Source organism: Pleurodeles waltl, chromosome 12, assembly GCF_031143425.1.
Source record: "Pleurodeles waltl isolate 20211129_DDA chromosome 12, aPleWal1.hap1.20221129, whole genome shotgun sequence".
Classification (NCBI taxonomy): Eukaryota; Metazoa; Chordata; class Amphibia; order Caudata; family Salamandridae; genus Pleurodeles; species Pleurodeles waltl.
In genome coordinates this window covers 547941444-547955398 of record NC_090451.1, presented here as the reverse complement: position 1 = coordinate 547955398, position 13955 = coordinate 547941444, and the positions used below count along the sequence as shown (strand labels likewise).

General features: G+C 46.2%; 1 protein-coding gene across 3 annotated transcripts in view; it reads left to right on the top strand.

Annotated features, from left to right (window-relative positions):
* LCAT (lecithin-cholesterol acyltransferase) overlaps positions 1-13955 on the top strand; it is a 499529-nt gene that overhangs the window by 205142 nt on the left and 280432 nt on the right. For all 3 annotated transcript variants that reach the window (XM_069217600.1, XM_069217602.1, XM_069217599.1), the window contains exon 3: positions 12901-13016. In XM_069217600.1, the coding sequence (XP_069073701.1) occupies positions 12901-13016 (116 nt within the window). The remainder of the gene's footprint in view (positions 1-12900; positions 13017-13955) is intronic.

Here is a 13955-nt window from a genome sequence, read left to right as displayed (position 1 = left end):
GTAAGTCTGACCCAGACAGGGAATCCACAAACAGGCAGAGTCACAGAATGGTTTAAGCAAGAAAATGCCTACTTTCTAAAAGTGGCATTTTCAAACCAACAATCTAAAAAACAATTTCACTAAAAAATGTATTTTTAAATTGTGAGTTCAGAGACCCCCAAACTCCATATATCTATCTGCTCTCAAAGGGAAACTGCACTTTAAGGATATTTAAAGGCAGCTGCAATGTTAACCTATGAGAGAGATAGGCCTTCCAACCGTAAAAACTGATTTCGGCAGTATTTCACTGTTAGGACATGTAAAACACACCAGTACATGTCCCACCTTTAATATACACTGCACCCTGCCTATTGGGCTAACTACGGCCTGCTTTAGCTGTGTCTTACATGTATAACAAAGGAAGGTTTAGGCCTGTTAAGTGGGTACACTTGCCAAGTCAAATTGGCAGTTTAAAACTGCACACACAGACATTGCAGTGGCAGGTTTGAGCCATGTTTACAGGTCTACTAATGTGGGTATGCATACATGCAAGAATGAAGAATGGTTAGTTTGCCATGAAGAATGTGTAGGGGATTAGGTCAGAGTTTAGGGTCACAGGTGTTATAATGTTTTTCTGTTTTCAATCTGTACTGGACAATTCAATTACTACTTATTGTTCTGCAACAAAAGGATGTGTAGTAATTTAGGTTAAAGTTTAATGTCATAGGGTCACAGGTGGCATGATTGTTTTCACAGCTAGTGTATGACTATGTAGTGATTCATTATTTGTTGTTTTGTAATAAAGCATTGTATTGTTTGTAAATAAGAAGCTGTCTGTGAAACAGCAGATTGAGACCAGCTGCCTGTCTGTGTGAGGATGGTCGATCTCCCTGACACAACAGTAAAGAGCTGTCTTTATATTGCCAAAGAGGAGTCTGCCTTTTTTCCATTCTCTAACTTTTTGAAGTACCATGCAACAATTGGTGGCACAGTACAGCTGTTCTCAGTTGTAGAGACCTCTCTAACCCCATCTTTGTATACCTGTGAATTTGTGACATTATTGATTATTACTTTGAGACCTTGAATTGTTTCACTGGATGTTCTCAAAATAATTAAAATTGTCTAAGAAAAACACAACTGGCTGATTCCCAAAAGAGTTGAACATTTAATTCTGTACTGCATGTTGGCCAGTCAGAAAAGCTAAAGCCCTGCCACTAGCAGTGTCCAACAAAAATCAAGATCCATGCCTTTAGAGGGCCCTGTCCTACTGAGGGGTATGTTTATGGCTGAGTTGTCAGTGTCTGACCAGATACTTTAGGTAACGCAGTTTTCAACTGTTGTCAGTCAAGAAAGTTTGCTGTGAAGTGGGAGGTAGGAGAGAATAGGTGTGTTGAAATTATTATCTTTCCGAACTTATCAAACTCCATGATATCCTGGTAAATGACAAGGACTGATCACATGGTGCAGAGAGCATAACAGGAATGCAGATCACACTGCCAAGTAGCATAGTGCATAATAGGATTACAGAAGTTGCAGGTCCATCTTCAACCCTTAGAGTAGGCATCCCCATGCAGCAAAGCTCTCATTCAGAATGTTTATTAGTGCTGTATATTGGTGCTGTTTTTCTACTTGTTGACCAGGTTATAATATTATTAAAATGTTTGGTGGCATGTAGCAATGGTAAGTAAACTGGCCCACATTCTCTTTAAGAGATAAGAGTCATTAGCTGTCTCACTTCTGGGTATCTTCTGAGACAAAGGAAGCAACTGTACAAACTGAATGAATGTCTACAGTCTTTCCCAGCCTAGTATTCTCTAACCATTTATTCACTGCATGGTACCATCCAGGAAAATGTAATAAGTGAGTCACTGAAATATGTAACAATATCAAAGTTCACCTGGACTGGAGCAAAACTATTAGTCAGAGGCCAAAGTCTTCATTACAATTGGCTGGTGTTGGGGAGGGGGGTGGCCTGAATGTCAAAGATGGTGGACGCAGTTTAACGAAGCTCCACACTGTGGACTAAGTAATTGTCATTAATCCTGCACCTAACTTCGGAATTAGATGCTACTACGTCTCACATACCAAGAGGCACACAGCAAAAGCAAGGAGAGACCCAAAAAAGGAAACATGGTCACTCTCCCTGAGGAAGAATGATGGATGCGGGTCCCTCCCCCAACAGCAGTGGCACCATTGCTCCGGCCTGGTCCTCTCCTGTGCTGCAGTTCTCAGGACCTGAAGTTGACAGTGGAGAGAACCTGCAGTCCTAACCAAAGGAAGACGATTGCACAGATCCATTCCACCATGCCGCAGATGTAATTCCCGGGCCGAATGCCTCTCATTGACTGCACACTATATTCCAATCCCGATCGACCCACTGGGAGAGTGAGACATAGACAGAGCACATCCAGTGCAGGCCACCTGATGACCCCCAAGAGACTTCAGCAAGAGGTGAGGGGGTAGGTGTAGGAAAGTAGCCTCTTTCTAGCATGGTTACCCTCACTTTTGGCCTGTTTTTTCAGTGTGTTTGACTGTGTCTACTGGGATCCTGCTAATCAGGACCCCAGTAGTTATGCTCGCTCCCTTAAATTATGGTTTTAGGACCCTGGTAATCTAGTATTCCGCCAACAATTGGCATACTAGTGCCCCCTTATAAGTCCATAATATATGGCACTTAGGTACCCAGGGCACTGGGGTTCCAGGGGATCCCTATGGGCTGCAGCATTTCTTTTGCCACCGATAGGGAGCCCATGCAAAGGCTTCTATGAGACTGCCATTGCAGCTTGTGTGAAATGGTGTATGCACCCTTTCACTGCCATTTACACTGCACCAGGTCACCTATAAGCCACCCATATTGAAGGCCTTCCAGCCCTGAAGGCTGGGTGCAGAGTACCTCTGTGTGAGGGCACCCCTGCACTAGCAGACGTGCCCCCACGACCTCCGGGACCATTTTCCCAGACTTCGTGCGAGTGGGGACGCCATTTTACACGTGCACTGGACATAGGTCACCACCTATGTACAGTTTCACAATGGAAACTCTGAATATGGCCATGTTTGGTATCAAACAAGTTGGAATCATCCCCCACTGCTGTTGCAAGCATTGGTTGTATGATTACATGCATTCTGGGGGCTCCTTAGAGGACCCCCAGTACTGCCATTACAGCCTTCTGAGGTTTTCCAGGTAGCCCCAGCTGCTGCCACCCCACAGACAGGTTTCTGCCCTCCTGTTGCTTGAGCAGCTCAAGCCCAGGAAGGCAGAACAAATTATTTTCTGTAGGAGAGGGATGGTACACCCTCTCCCCTTGGAAATAGGTGTTACAGGCATGGGAGGGATAGCCTCCCAGAACCTCTGGAAATGCTTTGAAGGGCACAGATGGTGCCATCCTTGCATAATCCAGTCTACACTGGTTCAGGGACCCCCAGTCCCTGCTTTAGCAAAGGAAAGGGCAGTGGCCACTCCCCTGTCCATCACAACTCCAGGGGTGGTGCTCAGAGCTCCTCCAGAGGGTCCCTGGGTTTTGCCATCTTGGATTCCAAGGTGGCAGGGAACTCTGGAATCATTTGAGTGGCCAGTGCCAGCAGGTGACGTCAGAGCCCTCCCCTGATAGGTGCTTACCTGTGTAGCTGACCAATCCCCCTTTCAGGGCTATCTAGGGTCTCTCACTTGGGTGGTTCTTCAAGTTCGGATTGCAAGACTCCAGCAGGAATTCTCTGCATCCTTCACTTCACCTTCTTACCAAAGAAACTCCATCTGGACCCTCCAGGAACTCTACAACTGCAACAAAGAAGCAAAGACGATTTCTGCAACATTGTATCTTCAGCTCCTGCCAGCAACTGAAACTGTTTCCCAGTCGTGCATGCTCAGAGGGCAGCCTGTCTTCCGCCTGCACCAGAAAAACAAAGGAATCTCCCTTGAAGTGAAGGAGTCACTTCCCTGCTTCAGCAGGCACCCCTCTGCAGTGACGACCGGTGGATTGGGTCCCCTCTCCTGAAGGAATGCGTGGATCCAGCAAAACGGGTGGTGGACTGAAGTGGTCCCAATGGTCCTGACGTCCAACTGTCAAACTTTGGTAGAGGTAAGAGCTTGCCTCCCACGCAAGACAGTACCCCTGTGCACTGCGTGTTTTGCAGTTGCCAAGTCTTGTTGGCATCTTTCCACGAATTCTTCATCCACCACGCAGCTCCGGCCCCCAGCACTCCTTCCTCCGATGCACAGCCTCCTGCGTGGTTCTCCAGCGGCGCGGGATCCCTTTGTGTAGTGCTGCGTGGCCCTACTTTTGCACCTTCATTGTCCCCGTGCTGTGTGACTACCTGGTCTTCTGAGGGCTCTCTGAGTTGCCGAGAGCCCCCTCTGCCTCCCTGTCCTGGGTAGAGTCCACCAGGTCCCTCCTAGTCCCTGGAGGCGCCATTTTCCGCTACACAAGCTTTGTGGGTGCCAAGGCTTTTTGGTAGAATCTATTGAAGCAAACCAGACTGCATTCATCCATCCGGCGTATGACATGCTTTGCACCAACCAGGAACCCCCACCTGTATTCTTGGGTGGAATACTGACTTTGTCTTCTCACCAGGGGTTCTTTTTTAACACCTTCATGCGGGTTAGCAGGGGCTCCTGTTCTCACTGGACTCTTCAGTGCTTCTTGGTCTTGGCCCCCTTCTTCCACAGGTCCAGGATTCCATCATTGGTATCTTGCAGTCTCTTCTGTTTCTTGCTTAATCTTCTTTCTCATGTTCTTGTGTGTTCTAGGAAAGTTACTGTGATGTACTCCTGCTTTCCTGGGTTCCCAGGAGGGTTCTGTTACTTACCTTTGGTGTTTTCTAATACTCCCAGCACCCCTCTATGCACTACACTTGCCTTGGTGGGAAACCAACTTTCGCCTTCCACTTTCTTAGTATATGGTTTGTGTTCCCCCAGGCCCATTTTTAACTATTGTGATTTTCACTATTTGCACTGTTTATTTTTGTAACACTGAGGGCCGTATTTATACTTTTTGGCGCCCAACTACGCCAACGCAGTTGTGCGTCAAAAAATTTAACGCCGGCTAACGCCATTCCAAAGCGTCATGCGGGCGCCTTATTTATGGAATGACGTTAGCCGGCGGAGCTGACTGGTGGATGAAGAATGGGGCAAGTCAGTCTGAGGCAAAAAATCTGCCTCAACCCGATTAGCGCCATTTTTTTTGACTCCCACCCTCCATTGACATGACTCCTGTCTTAGCAAAGACAGGAGTCATGCCCCCTTGCCAAATGGCCATGCCCAGGGTACTTCTTTCCCCTGGGCATGGTCATTGGGCATAGTGGCATGTAGGGGGGCACAAATCAGGCCCCCCTATGCCACAAAAAAAAAAATATATATACTTACCTGAACTTACCTTAAGTTCCCTGGGATGGGTCCCTCCATCCTTGGGCATCCTCCTGGGGTGGGCAAGGGTGGCAGGGGGTGTCCCTGGGGGCATGGGAGGGCACCTCTGGGCTCCTTCCTAGCCCACAGGTCCCTTAACGCCTGCCCTGACCAGACGTTAAGAAATGACGCAAAAGCGGCTGGACGTCTTTTATTTTGACCCGCCCACTCCCGGGCGTCATTTTTGCCCGGGAGTATAAATACGGCGCACATGCCTCGGAGTCATTTTTTAGAAGGGAACGCCTACCTTGCATATCATTAACGCAAGGAAGGTGTCCACGCAAAAAAATGACGCAAACTCCAAGATCTTTGGCGCTAGACGGGTCTAACGGCAAAGTATAAATATGGAGTTAGTTTTGCGTCGGATTTGCGTAAAAAAAAACGAGGCAAATCCGGCGCAAACAGAGTATAAATATGCCCCTGAGTATTTTCTTTCATGTGTGTGAGTACTGTGTGACTACAGTGGTATTGCATGAGCTTTGCATGTCTCCTAGTTAGGCCTTGGCTGCTCATCCACACTACCCCTAGAGAGCCTGGCTTCTGGACACTGTCTACATTTCACTAATAAGGGATAACTGGACCTGGTATAAAGTGTAAGTACCTTAGGTATCCACTACAAGTTAGGCCAGCCGCCTACATAGGCCGATGAGCCTCGATTGAAAAGGATAGCCGCCACCCCAAGCTTCGAGTGGGCGCTCCGAGAATGCCCCCGTTATAATACTACCATCAACCCAGCCTAATTGACTGCCGCACCCACTTTCCAGGGCACATCAGTAATAGTGGTAAACACCTGCTGATCTAACCAGGGATAGTCCCCCTAACAACCTAGGTCCCTCTTAGCAGGCACAACTACAGGGCCAGACAATGCCTTCTGATGGAGAGCTGCCATTCAGGGCCCTGCAATGTTGTGCCTGGGGTGGAATGCCTTTTTGCCACATCAAGGTCTAGCTTCAGTGTTGGAGACTTCTGATACCCTGTGAACATACTTTTAAGGCATGCAAGGGACCCCAGCTTGACACAGCGGGAGAGTATACACCCACACAGGCCTCACAAACTGATTAAACTCTCCCCTCCACCCGGGGCCCTCTCAGCAATGACTACCCTAAATGAAGGGACCCCACCTGAGGCAATGGATGTGACCCGCATGTTTGTTGGGGGGCCATGAGAGGTTCTGACTGGAGCACGGACATCATACACCGCTTCAGCATACTGCAAACTCTTATAGAAAGTGTGCTGGATCTCTGGGGAGCTATGCTGAAACCTCTTTTTGAACATCCTTACTCAGGAAAAATGTATCATCAGTGAAGATATCTGCATTGACCCTTAAGGTGGGGAGGGGATCCTGGCACGCAACACAACAATCGATTAAAGGAACGACCAACTTCAGTGTATGAAAAATGCTGTCACAAGAAGGGAGCATTCAAACCCCTCTTCTTCCTGTGATCAAGCTGGTAATCTTCAGCAGGAGACAATCTGACCACCGCATCTCAGCTGGGGGCGGGTTACTGGTGGTAACAGGGAACAGCCTTGCACATTTCCCCAAGCTTGTAGAAGCCCCAGGGTGGAGAGCTCCAAATGTCCTCCAGGGCTCTTGTTACTTTAACCTGACCTAATATTTCTACATCAAATATACAGACGTTCAGCTGGTAGAATGCTAGTGCCCCACCACGATTTACAGGACCCCACTTGGAGCGTCAAACCCTTAGTGTCAGCTCAGGAGCATGACATAAAATATAAGCTCCCAAAAGCTCATGCAGGATTTGCGTCAACAAATTGTTGCTCTCTCGCCTCAACACCCAAGTGAACAGCAAACAGATACTCACAACACCTCCCTGGTTAAAACACAACTCTGGATAGCCAACAGAGTCAGGATTCTTTCCTACACTGTCCCGGCTGTGGTCACCCAGAAGCCACACAAGACACTAGATGTCAGCTGAGGCATACAGAGACACTTAAGCCTCACAGAATATATCATGATCGATAGACAAAAACCAACAAAAATTAAATTCTGCCGACCATCACCAGTGTCTCATTCACCCATCCAAGAAGAGGAGGAGGACTCTTCGTCATTGCAGCCACGGATCCCCACTTCTAAACTAGACACCATATTGCAGGCCATTGAAACATCCTGCCCATCTGTCGAATTCCGAATAGAGGACATCTGGGAGGAGTTTGATCTCCTGCACGATAACTAGAGAAATCTAGCCTCCAGAGTTACCGAAACAGAATGTGGACATGCAGCCACATCTGATGGATCATTCATGGACCACCCAGGGCCTCCTCGAAAGGGTACACTGCCTTGAACATCAGGGGCACCAATTCAATGATTAACTTCCTGGAGGAATGGATCAAAACATTTACATCAGCCTAATTACTTTCACTGCACTTCTCCTTGGAGAGAGCACACTGGGTACTCGCTCATCGACCCCCACCGGGGTCATCCCCTACGCTGGTGGTCGCAAAGCTCCTCTATTATAAAGATCGAGATGCAATTCTACAGGTGGCCAGTAAGGCAGCTTTTATTTAATTTGAAGGTTGCTGGATCCCAATTTTTCAAGATTACACCCAGCAGACGCAATGCCAACGCTCCTCCTTTATAGCAGTAAAATGCCACCTCAAGATGCCAAAGTTCAGTACTCTATGTTGGTTCCTGCAAGGTTGAAAATGTTCCATGATAATCAATCACACTTCTTCACAGAGCCTAACTTGACCTCGAACTGGGTAGAAACCCATTTTGAGGGATGTCACCGTCCACAGTTATCCCAAGTTAATGCACCCTATCCTGGCAAAGGCAAACCAAAGGGAAACTGAAAGAGGGCCAACTCTACGGATACCTTCGGAGCTCCTTTCCCACAAGAACTGAATCTGAATCAATGATCAGCTCTTGAAGTGGCATTCACACTTAGGCAACCCTCACCGCCTCCTCAAACAGTGTGGCCGGTAGTGATGAGGATGTGGCCTCAAAGGACTCCAGCCACACATGTTTACTGATTGGGCCAGAGATGACCCCACAATCTGCGGAGGACCTCCTCAAATCCCCAAACTGTGGGACAATAGAACTGGTCCCCCAGTAGAACCGATCCCACTCAGACCTCATCCTTCATATAGAACTTAGGATCACCATCCACCCTCATTTCATGCTGGGTCACCTACTCACCTATCAAGAGCTAGCTGTTCCCATTAGATTTACTGTTACCCAGGAAAATCACCAGAGGCGCTTGTCCGGATGAGACATGTTATTAGGTGCAAGTCCTCCACCTGACAGTACACTGCCTCCACGTTTTCACCACAAAGCCCCCCCCCCTTAAGTATTTGGGTTCCCTTGAGCAGATGTCTAGTCATGCTGCTCACACCTCTGGCTCCGGTTCTTGTTACAATGTTTTAGCATGTTGTTTATCCCCTACCTACCCGTAGTTCGGATGACTCATGGTGATTCTTCCCACAATGGGGACAAAGAGGTGGAGCACACCAAACCCCTTATACCTCCCCATCCTCACCACCATAGCCTTCTCCTCCCATCTCTTGGCCACCCCACAGGTAACTAGATTCTTCACACTGAACGTTAGAGGGATGCATACAGCATGTCACTGGTATAGAGTATATGCTTATATCAAGAGAGAGCAGGGACTAATAGGTTTTTTACAAGACACACATCTCACTAAAACCAAGCTCCAACAACTCAGTAAACACTGGCGAGGCCCAATTTATGTCACGTCCTACTTGGTGATTGACAACAATGGGTGATATGTGTTTGTGGAGGGGCCGAGTTGACTGCAACTGTGTTCTCCTGGGTAGCATATACACCCCTAATATCAAGTGCTATTCTGGACCACACTCTCAGGGGTGCTGTCCAGATGGGAAGGACTTCCCTGGATACTGGGTGGCATTACAATAATGTACTTGACATCTCCCTTGACCATTCCCACCCTCCCTTACCTCGACCCCCCACCAACCAACATTCAAAGCAATTCTCTTAATGGGTCTGTCACTGGCACCTTTTGGACTCCTGAAGGTCCCGTAATCCACATCACTCTCTATATTCCCGCTATTCAACTCTCACAACCTATACGTCCGCCTAAATCACCTCCTCTGCTCTCCTGAATTGATCCCACGTTTTACACACACAGACTATTTGGGTCAAGTTTTATTAGACCACGGAGCATATATACTAGACATTGAATGGGGTAAATCAGAATGGTTCCTTGCATGGCTATGTTATGAGGGGGTAAACCAATACATTATCCCAAAGTTAAACGAAACTGCTATGTTCTGTATAAACTTGTTTAACAATAAAACACATTCACAATACCGTTACACGAAACAACTATATTCTGTATAAAATTGTTTATCAATAAAACAAATTAACAATACCATAAGATCTCCCTCATTACCTCAAATGTACAACTCGTTCCAGACCCCCTCCATTGCTTACTGAAAAAAGTTGGCATTCATGTGACGCTATGTAAAGCCAATGCCGTACAGCTCTTCCGCCCCACGTGATATTTAGGGAAACCACCTTTTCAAACACTGCACGATGTTCGCGTCTTATGTCAACAGGCCCGTTGTTGTTTCTGCGGCGGCACACAGTAGGGATACCCACTCACCTCAATCCTCTTTGCAACTGCAATGGAACCATTAGCCCATTGACTCTATCAAGAGGGGCATCAGTGGGGCATTTCCCTAGATGGAACCATTCATGCAATTTCTCTTTATGCCGATGATGGCCTTCCTTACATCTGAGATGCATCGTTGGAGTCATGCTCATCTCAGAGACCTTTCACAACCTTGCACATGTCTCTGGCCTCTGGGTGAACTGGGGGAAGTCTTGCATCTCTTCACTCCGCCAGCACACCTACCAGCAGGATATCCAACTGGGAGGTCACACACTACTTTGGAAGGAAGCTGCGGTCTAACACCTGGAAATTAAACTCTATAATACAGAACATGACCATTTTGATGGTAACCTGCAAAGGGCGTTCTCACTGCTTAGAGCCCAATTGGGCTTCTGGCGGTGACCACCGCTTGCCATAACAGGCCAAGTAGCCCTTTTAAAAATGATAGGCCTTCCCAGAATATTATAATTTTGCCAACATCCCAGTTTTTCCCGGTTCCAAGACCTAGATCGCTTGCTGGGTGACCTGTTGTGGAGCAGACGTAGGAGAAGAGTGGCCCTTACAAAACTCCAGTTACCGGTGGGTTGCTGGGGAGTGGGAGCACAATCTTATAAGGCCTACTACCTGGTGGCAAAACTACTGTTGGTTAGCGGGCCAAAATCTCTGAGACAAGTACAGGGGATGGTCCTCTCCCCCAGCCCAGGATGTATTACATCAGCTTGTACACTCAAAGATTAATTATCATTGTTCTGGTCCCTCAATGTCTGGGAAGTCAGGAAATGTCTGTCCAGACTCTCCCAACTGACAAAACACATCCCCTCCTACTCCTCCATCATCCCCCTTCCAGGCCTCCCTGAACCCTTGGGTCCCTTCACGGCTGACCACCTGTCGATCTGGCATGCACACTCCCCTGACACGGTAGAAGACCTCAAACCAAAATGCATAACTCCTCAAGTTTGACCAATTACATCAGGATTACGAAATCCTCCCAGGACAATTTTTACTGTATGGTCAACTCATAGCGACATTATGGTCATTATGGGGACCAATGGAAGATGAATCACCTACCCAAGCGGCAGTACACATGATAAATGTGATGGAGGAGGGATGACATTTAACATGGCTCTTCAAAGCCATTAAGGAGCATACAGGACCTGAGTGGACACAGCTCCACAACTTTGGGAGGACGACCTATGTAGACCACTGCATGATAAGTAATGGTTCAAGGCTCTTGAATCTCCCCATTCAGTGTCCAGAAACACGTGTGTCAAAAACATTCAATTTATGCTGCTTCACAGGGCGTACATCACACCATACCGACTGAATCGCATTTATGCAACAGCCAAACTGTTATGATCTAGATGTCAAACCCAAGTACTCAATTTAAAACACATGCTCTGGACTGGTCCAGCCATAACTATCTATTGGCAAACAGTACATTTCACACTAGCAACAGTCACTGAACTGAAAACACTGGACACCTTGGAGGCGACAGCTTTGGGACTCTTTTGTAGGGGAAAGAACCAAAAGGTTTGTGTACATTTTGCCAGTTTGGGTCTCTCCTGTGAAATGCCTGTTCACCCTGCATTGGAGAGCTCAGCACTCTTCATTCAAGTACCAATGGCAATGATTTAAGCAATGCTGGGGGGAGGCGGAAACTTCCACATTACACTGGGAAGTGGCCCAACGACTTTACAAACACCTCATCGCAGCAGCCTGGGACACAATGCTCATGCAACTCAAAGACCTTATCAATCCTGATCCCCTCCCTAGATCACCTCACCTCTCCTCTCCTCTCCTGGGAGACCTAAGGCTATCGGTGGCTTTAAATCCTGTACTTGACTATCCCTTACACTCACAAATGCACCCTTGACTGACCCCTCTGCTTTCTCTCAAGCCCTTTCCTCAACCCTAAATACTGCTGTGACCGCTACCCCTTCAACCCTCTTCATCATCCTACCTCACAACCCTATACACACCAAGGTCCTACCATCTAGACTCCCCAGTTATATTTTTCACCCCAGACTACGCCCCAATTTCAAGTTGTTCTTTCTTCACTCCACAATGGAGGTTTTTCACCTAATGCATTTATCCAAATGGGATCCTCAATCCACCTACATCTCACATTTATATCATTGTGCTATGGTCTATTTTCCTTACAAGTTTTCTTTATTATTTGTTACCACCAGTCAATGACTGTGAAACATGCCATTGTACACAGTTTGTAAACCTCTGTGCTCATCTTTTTGGTTTAAATTGATTCTCATGAAGTATACCATACATATAACCTCAATAAAAATGTTTTTTTTTAAATATCAAGTGGCCGGTGTTTAGACCGATGATTATGACACCCGATAAAATATGACTCAATGGGTCAGAATTTAAACCCTTGCCTAGAGTGTGATCTTTTAAAATTTCACAGAGATCTATTTACTTAGCTTAGGCTTCTACCTTATTTTCTTATTGTCATGCAGCAAGTATAATTTGGCTAGCACCAGAACACCCAATGGGTAATCACACAGGTAATACATCAATAAAATAAATAAATAAAATGTACTGAGTGTGATAAATAACAACTAGTTTGTTTCTAATAATAGGAGATAACGTGTAGATTATGGTGCTTAAAGCCTCAAAATCTGCATATCTGCATAATTAATGGGCATTTTTCCCCAGATACATTTCAGCAGGTACAATCTGTCAAACTGTATCCTGTTAAAACTACAGGAATGCGGTGGGTGTTAACACACTTACTGGAATTAGGAGTTTGGTGGCGGACAGTAGTTTTTGCAGATACCAGAATTATTTAGGCCACTCATGAGGGCTTAAGTCTAAAGGGAGATCTGGATGAGTGTTTTGACTGTGGTTTATGAATTTCCATTATTGGCATGACATGTTTTTTTTTTTTTGCAGAGTGGTCTACAACAAAACAACACGAACAACATCCAATGCCCCAGGGGTGGACATAAGAGTCCCTGGGTTTGGGAAGACGCATACTGTAGAATACCTGGACAAAGCCAAACTAGCAGGTAAATTGGTATTCCTTTTGTTCTTAGAACACCTTCTGTTTGCTTTTCCTCTATAATAACTAAGGGCAGTGGATAGACTACATGAAGAAAGGAGCTATCACTGTGAATAGTCAAAGTTGTTTTATTCAGACACAAAGCTACTTGGGTATACAGGTCTTCTTTCCTATTGTGTGGCGTAAGTGAAAGGCACCTCCCCCAGAACTCTCATGTTTCTTTTGCTATTGTCATTTACGCAGAAAATAGAAAAACGTTCTCGCAATCTATACTTCTTGCTAGCACCTGCCTAAAAACAATTGCTACAACTCTTGTTCCCAGGCATCGAAACTCTATGGCTGCCAGCAGAGTTTAGTCATGGTGGAGATTGAGTAGTCTACACCATGATTAATCCAAAGGTCTGCCCATGGGAGGACAGAGTATCCATACTGCCAAGATATAAATCAGGCCCCAAGTACCATTACTCACAGTATTATTACTCCACGTTTGTTCTCAGAGGTAATTAACTCAATACATCCCCAAATCATGGAAGAAGACGTATACAACGTCAATAAAAAAAATTGAATATAGGCTCTCCAAGGGATCAACACAACGTATAACCAATTCTGCATACAAATGAGCATTTACTTAAAGCATAGTTGTAATACTCAAGTGCATAACCAACATTTACCATTACCGGTGACAGATGGTAGACTACAGTTGATTGATGTCCACATGCTGTGCTAGTCAAATGCCATCAGACAAGGAATAGTGGATTGAGAACTATATATGTTACGCAATAGCCACAGGCTTAATGCTAGACAGCATATAGTGTACCATTTTAAAATGGGGATTAACCACATTCTCTTTAAATTACAATTTAGGGAGCATAGCAACAAAAAATTGACCTAGCTCCGATTTTCCAAGCATACAAGTGCAAGAACCCATTTGTATGAGCAAGGACCA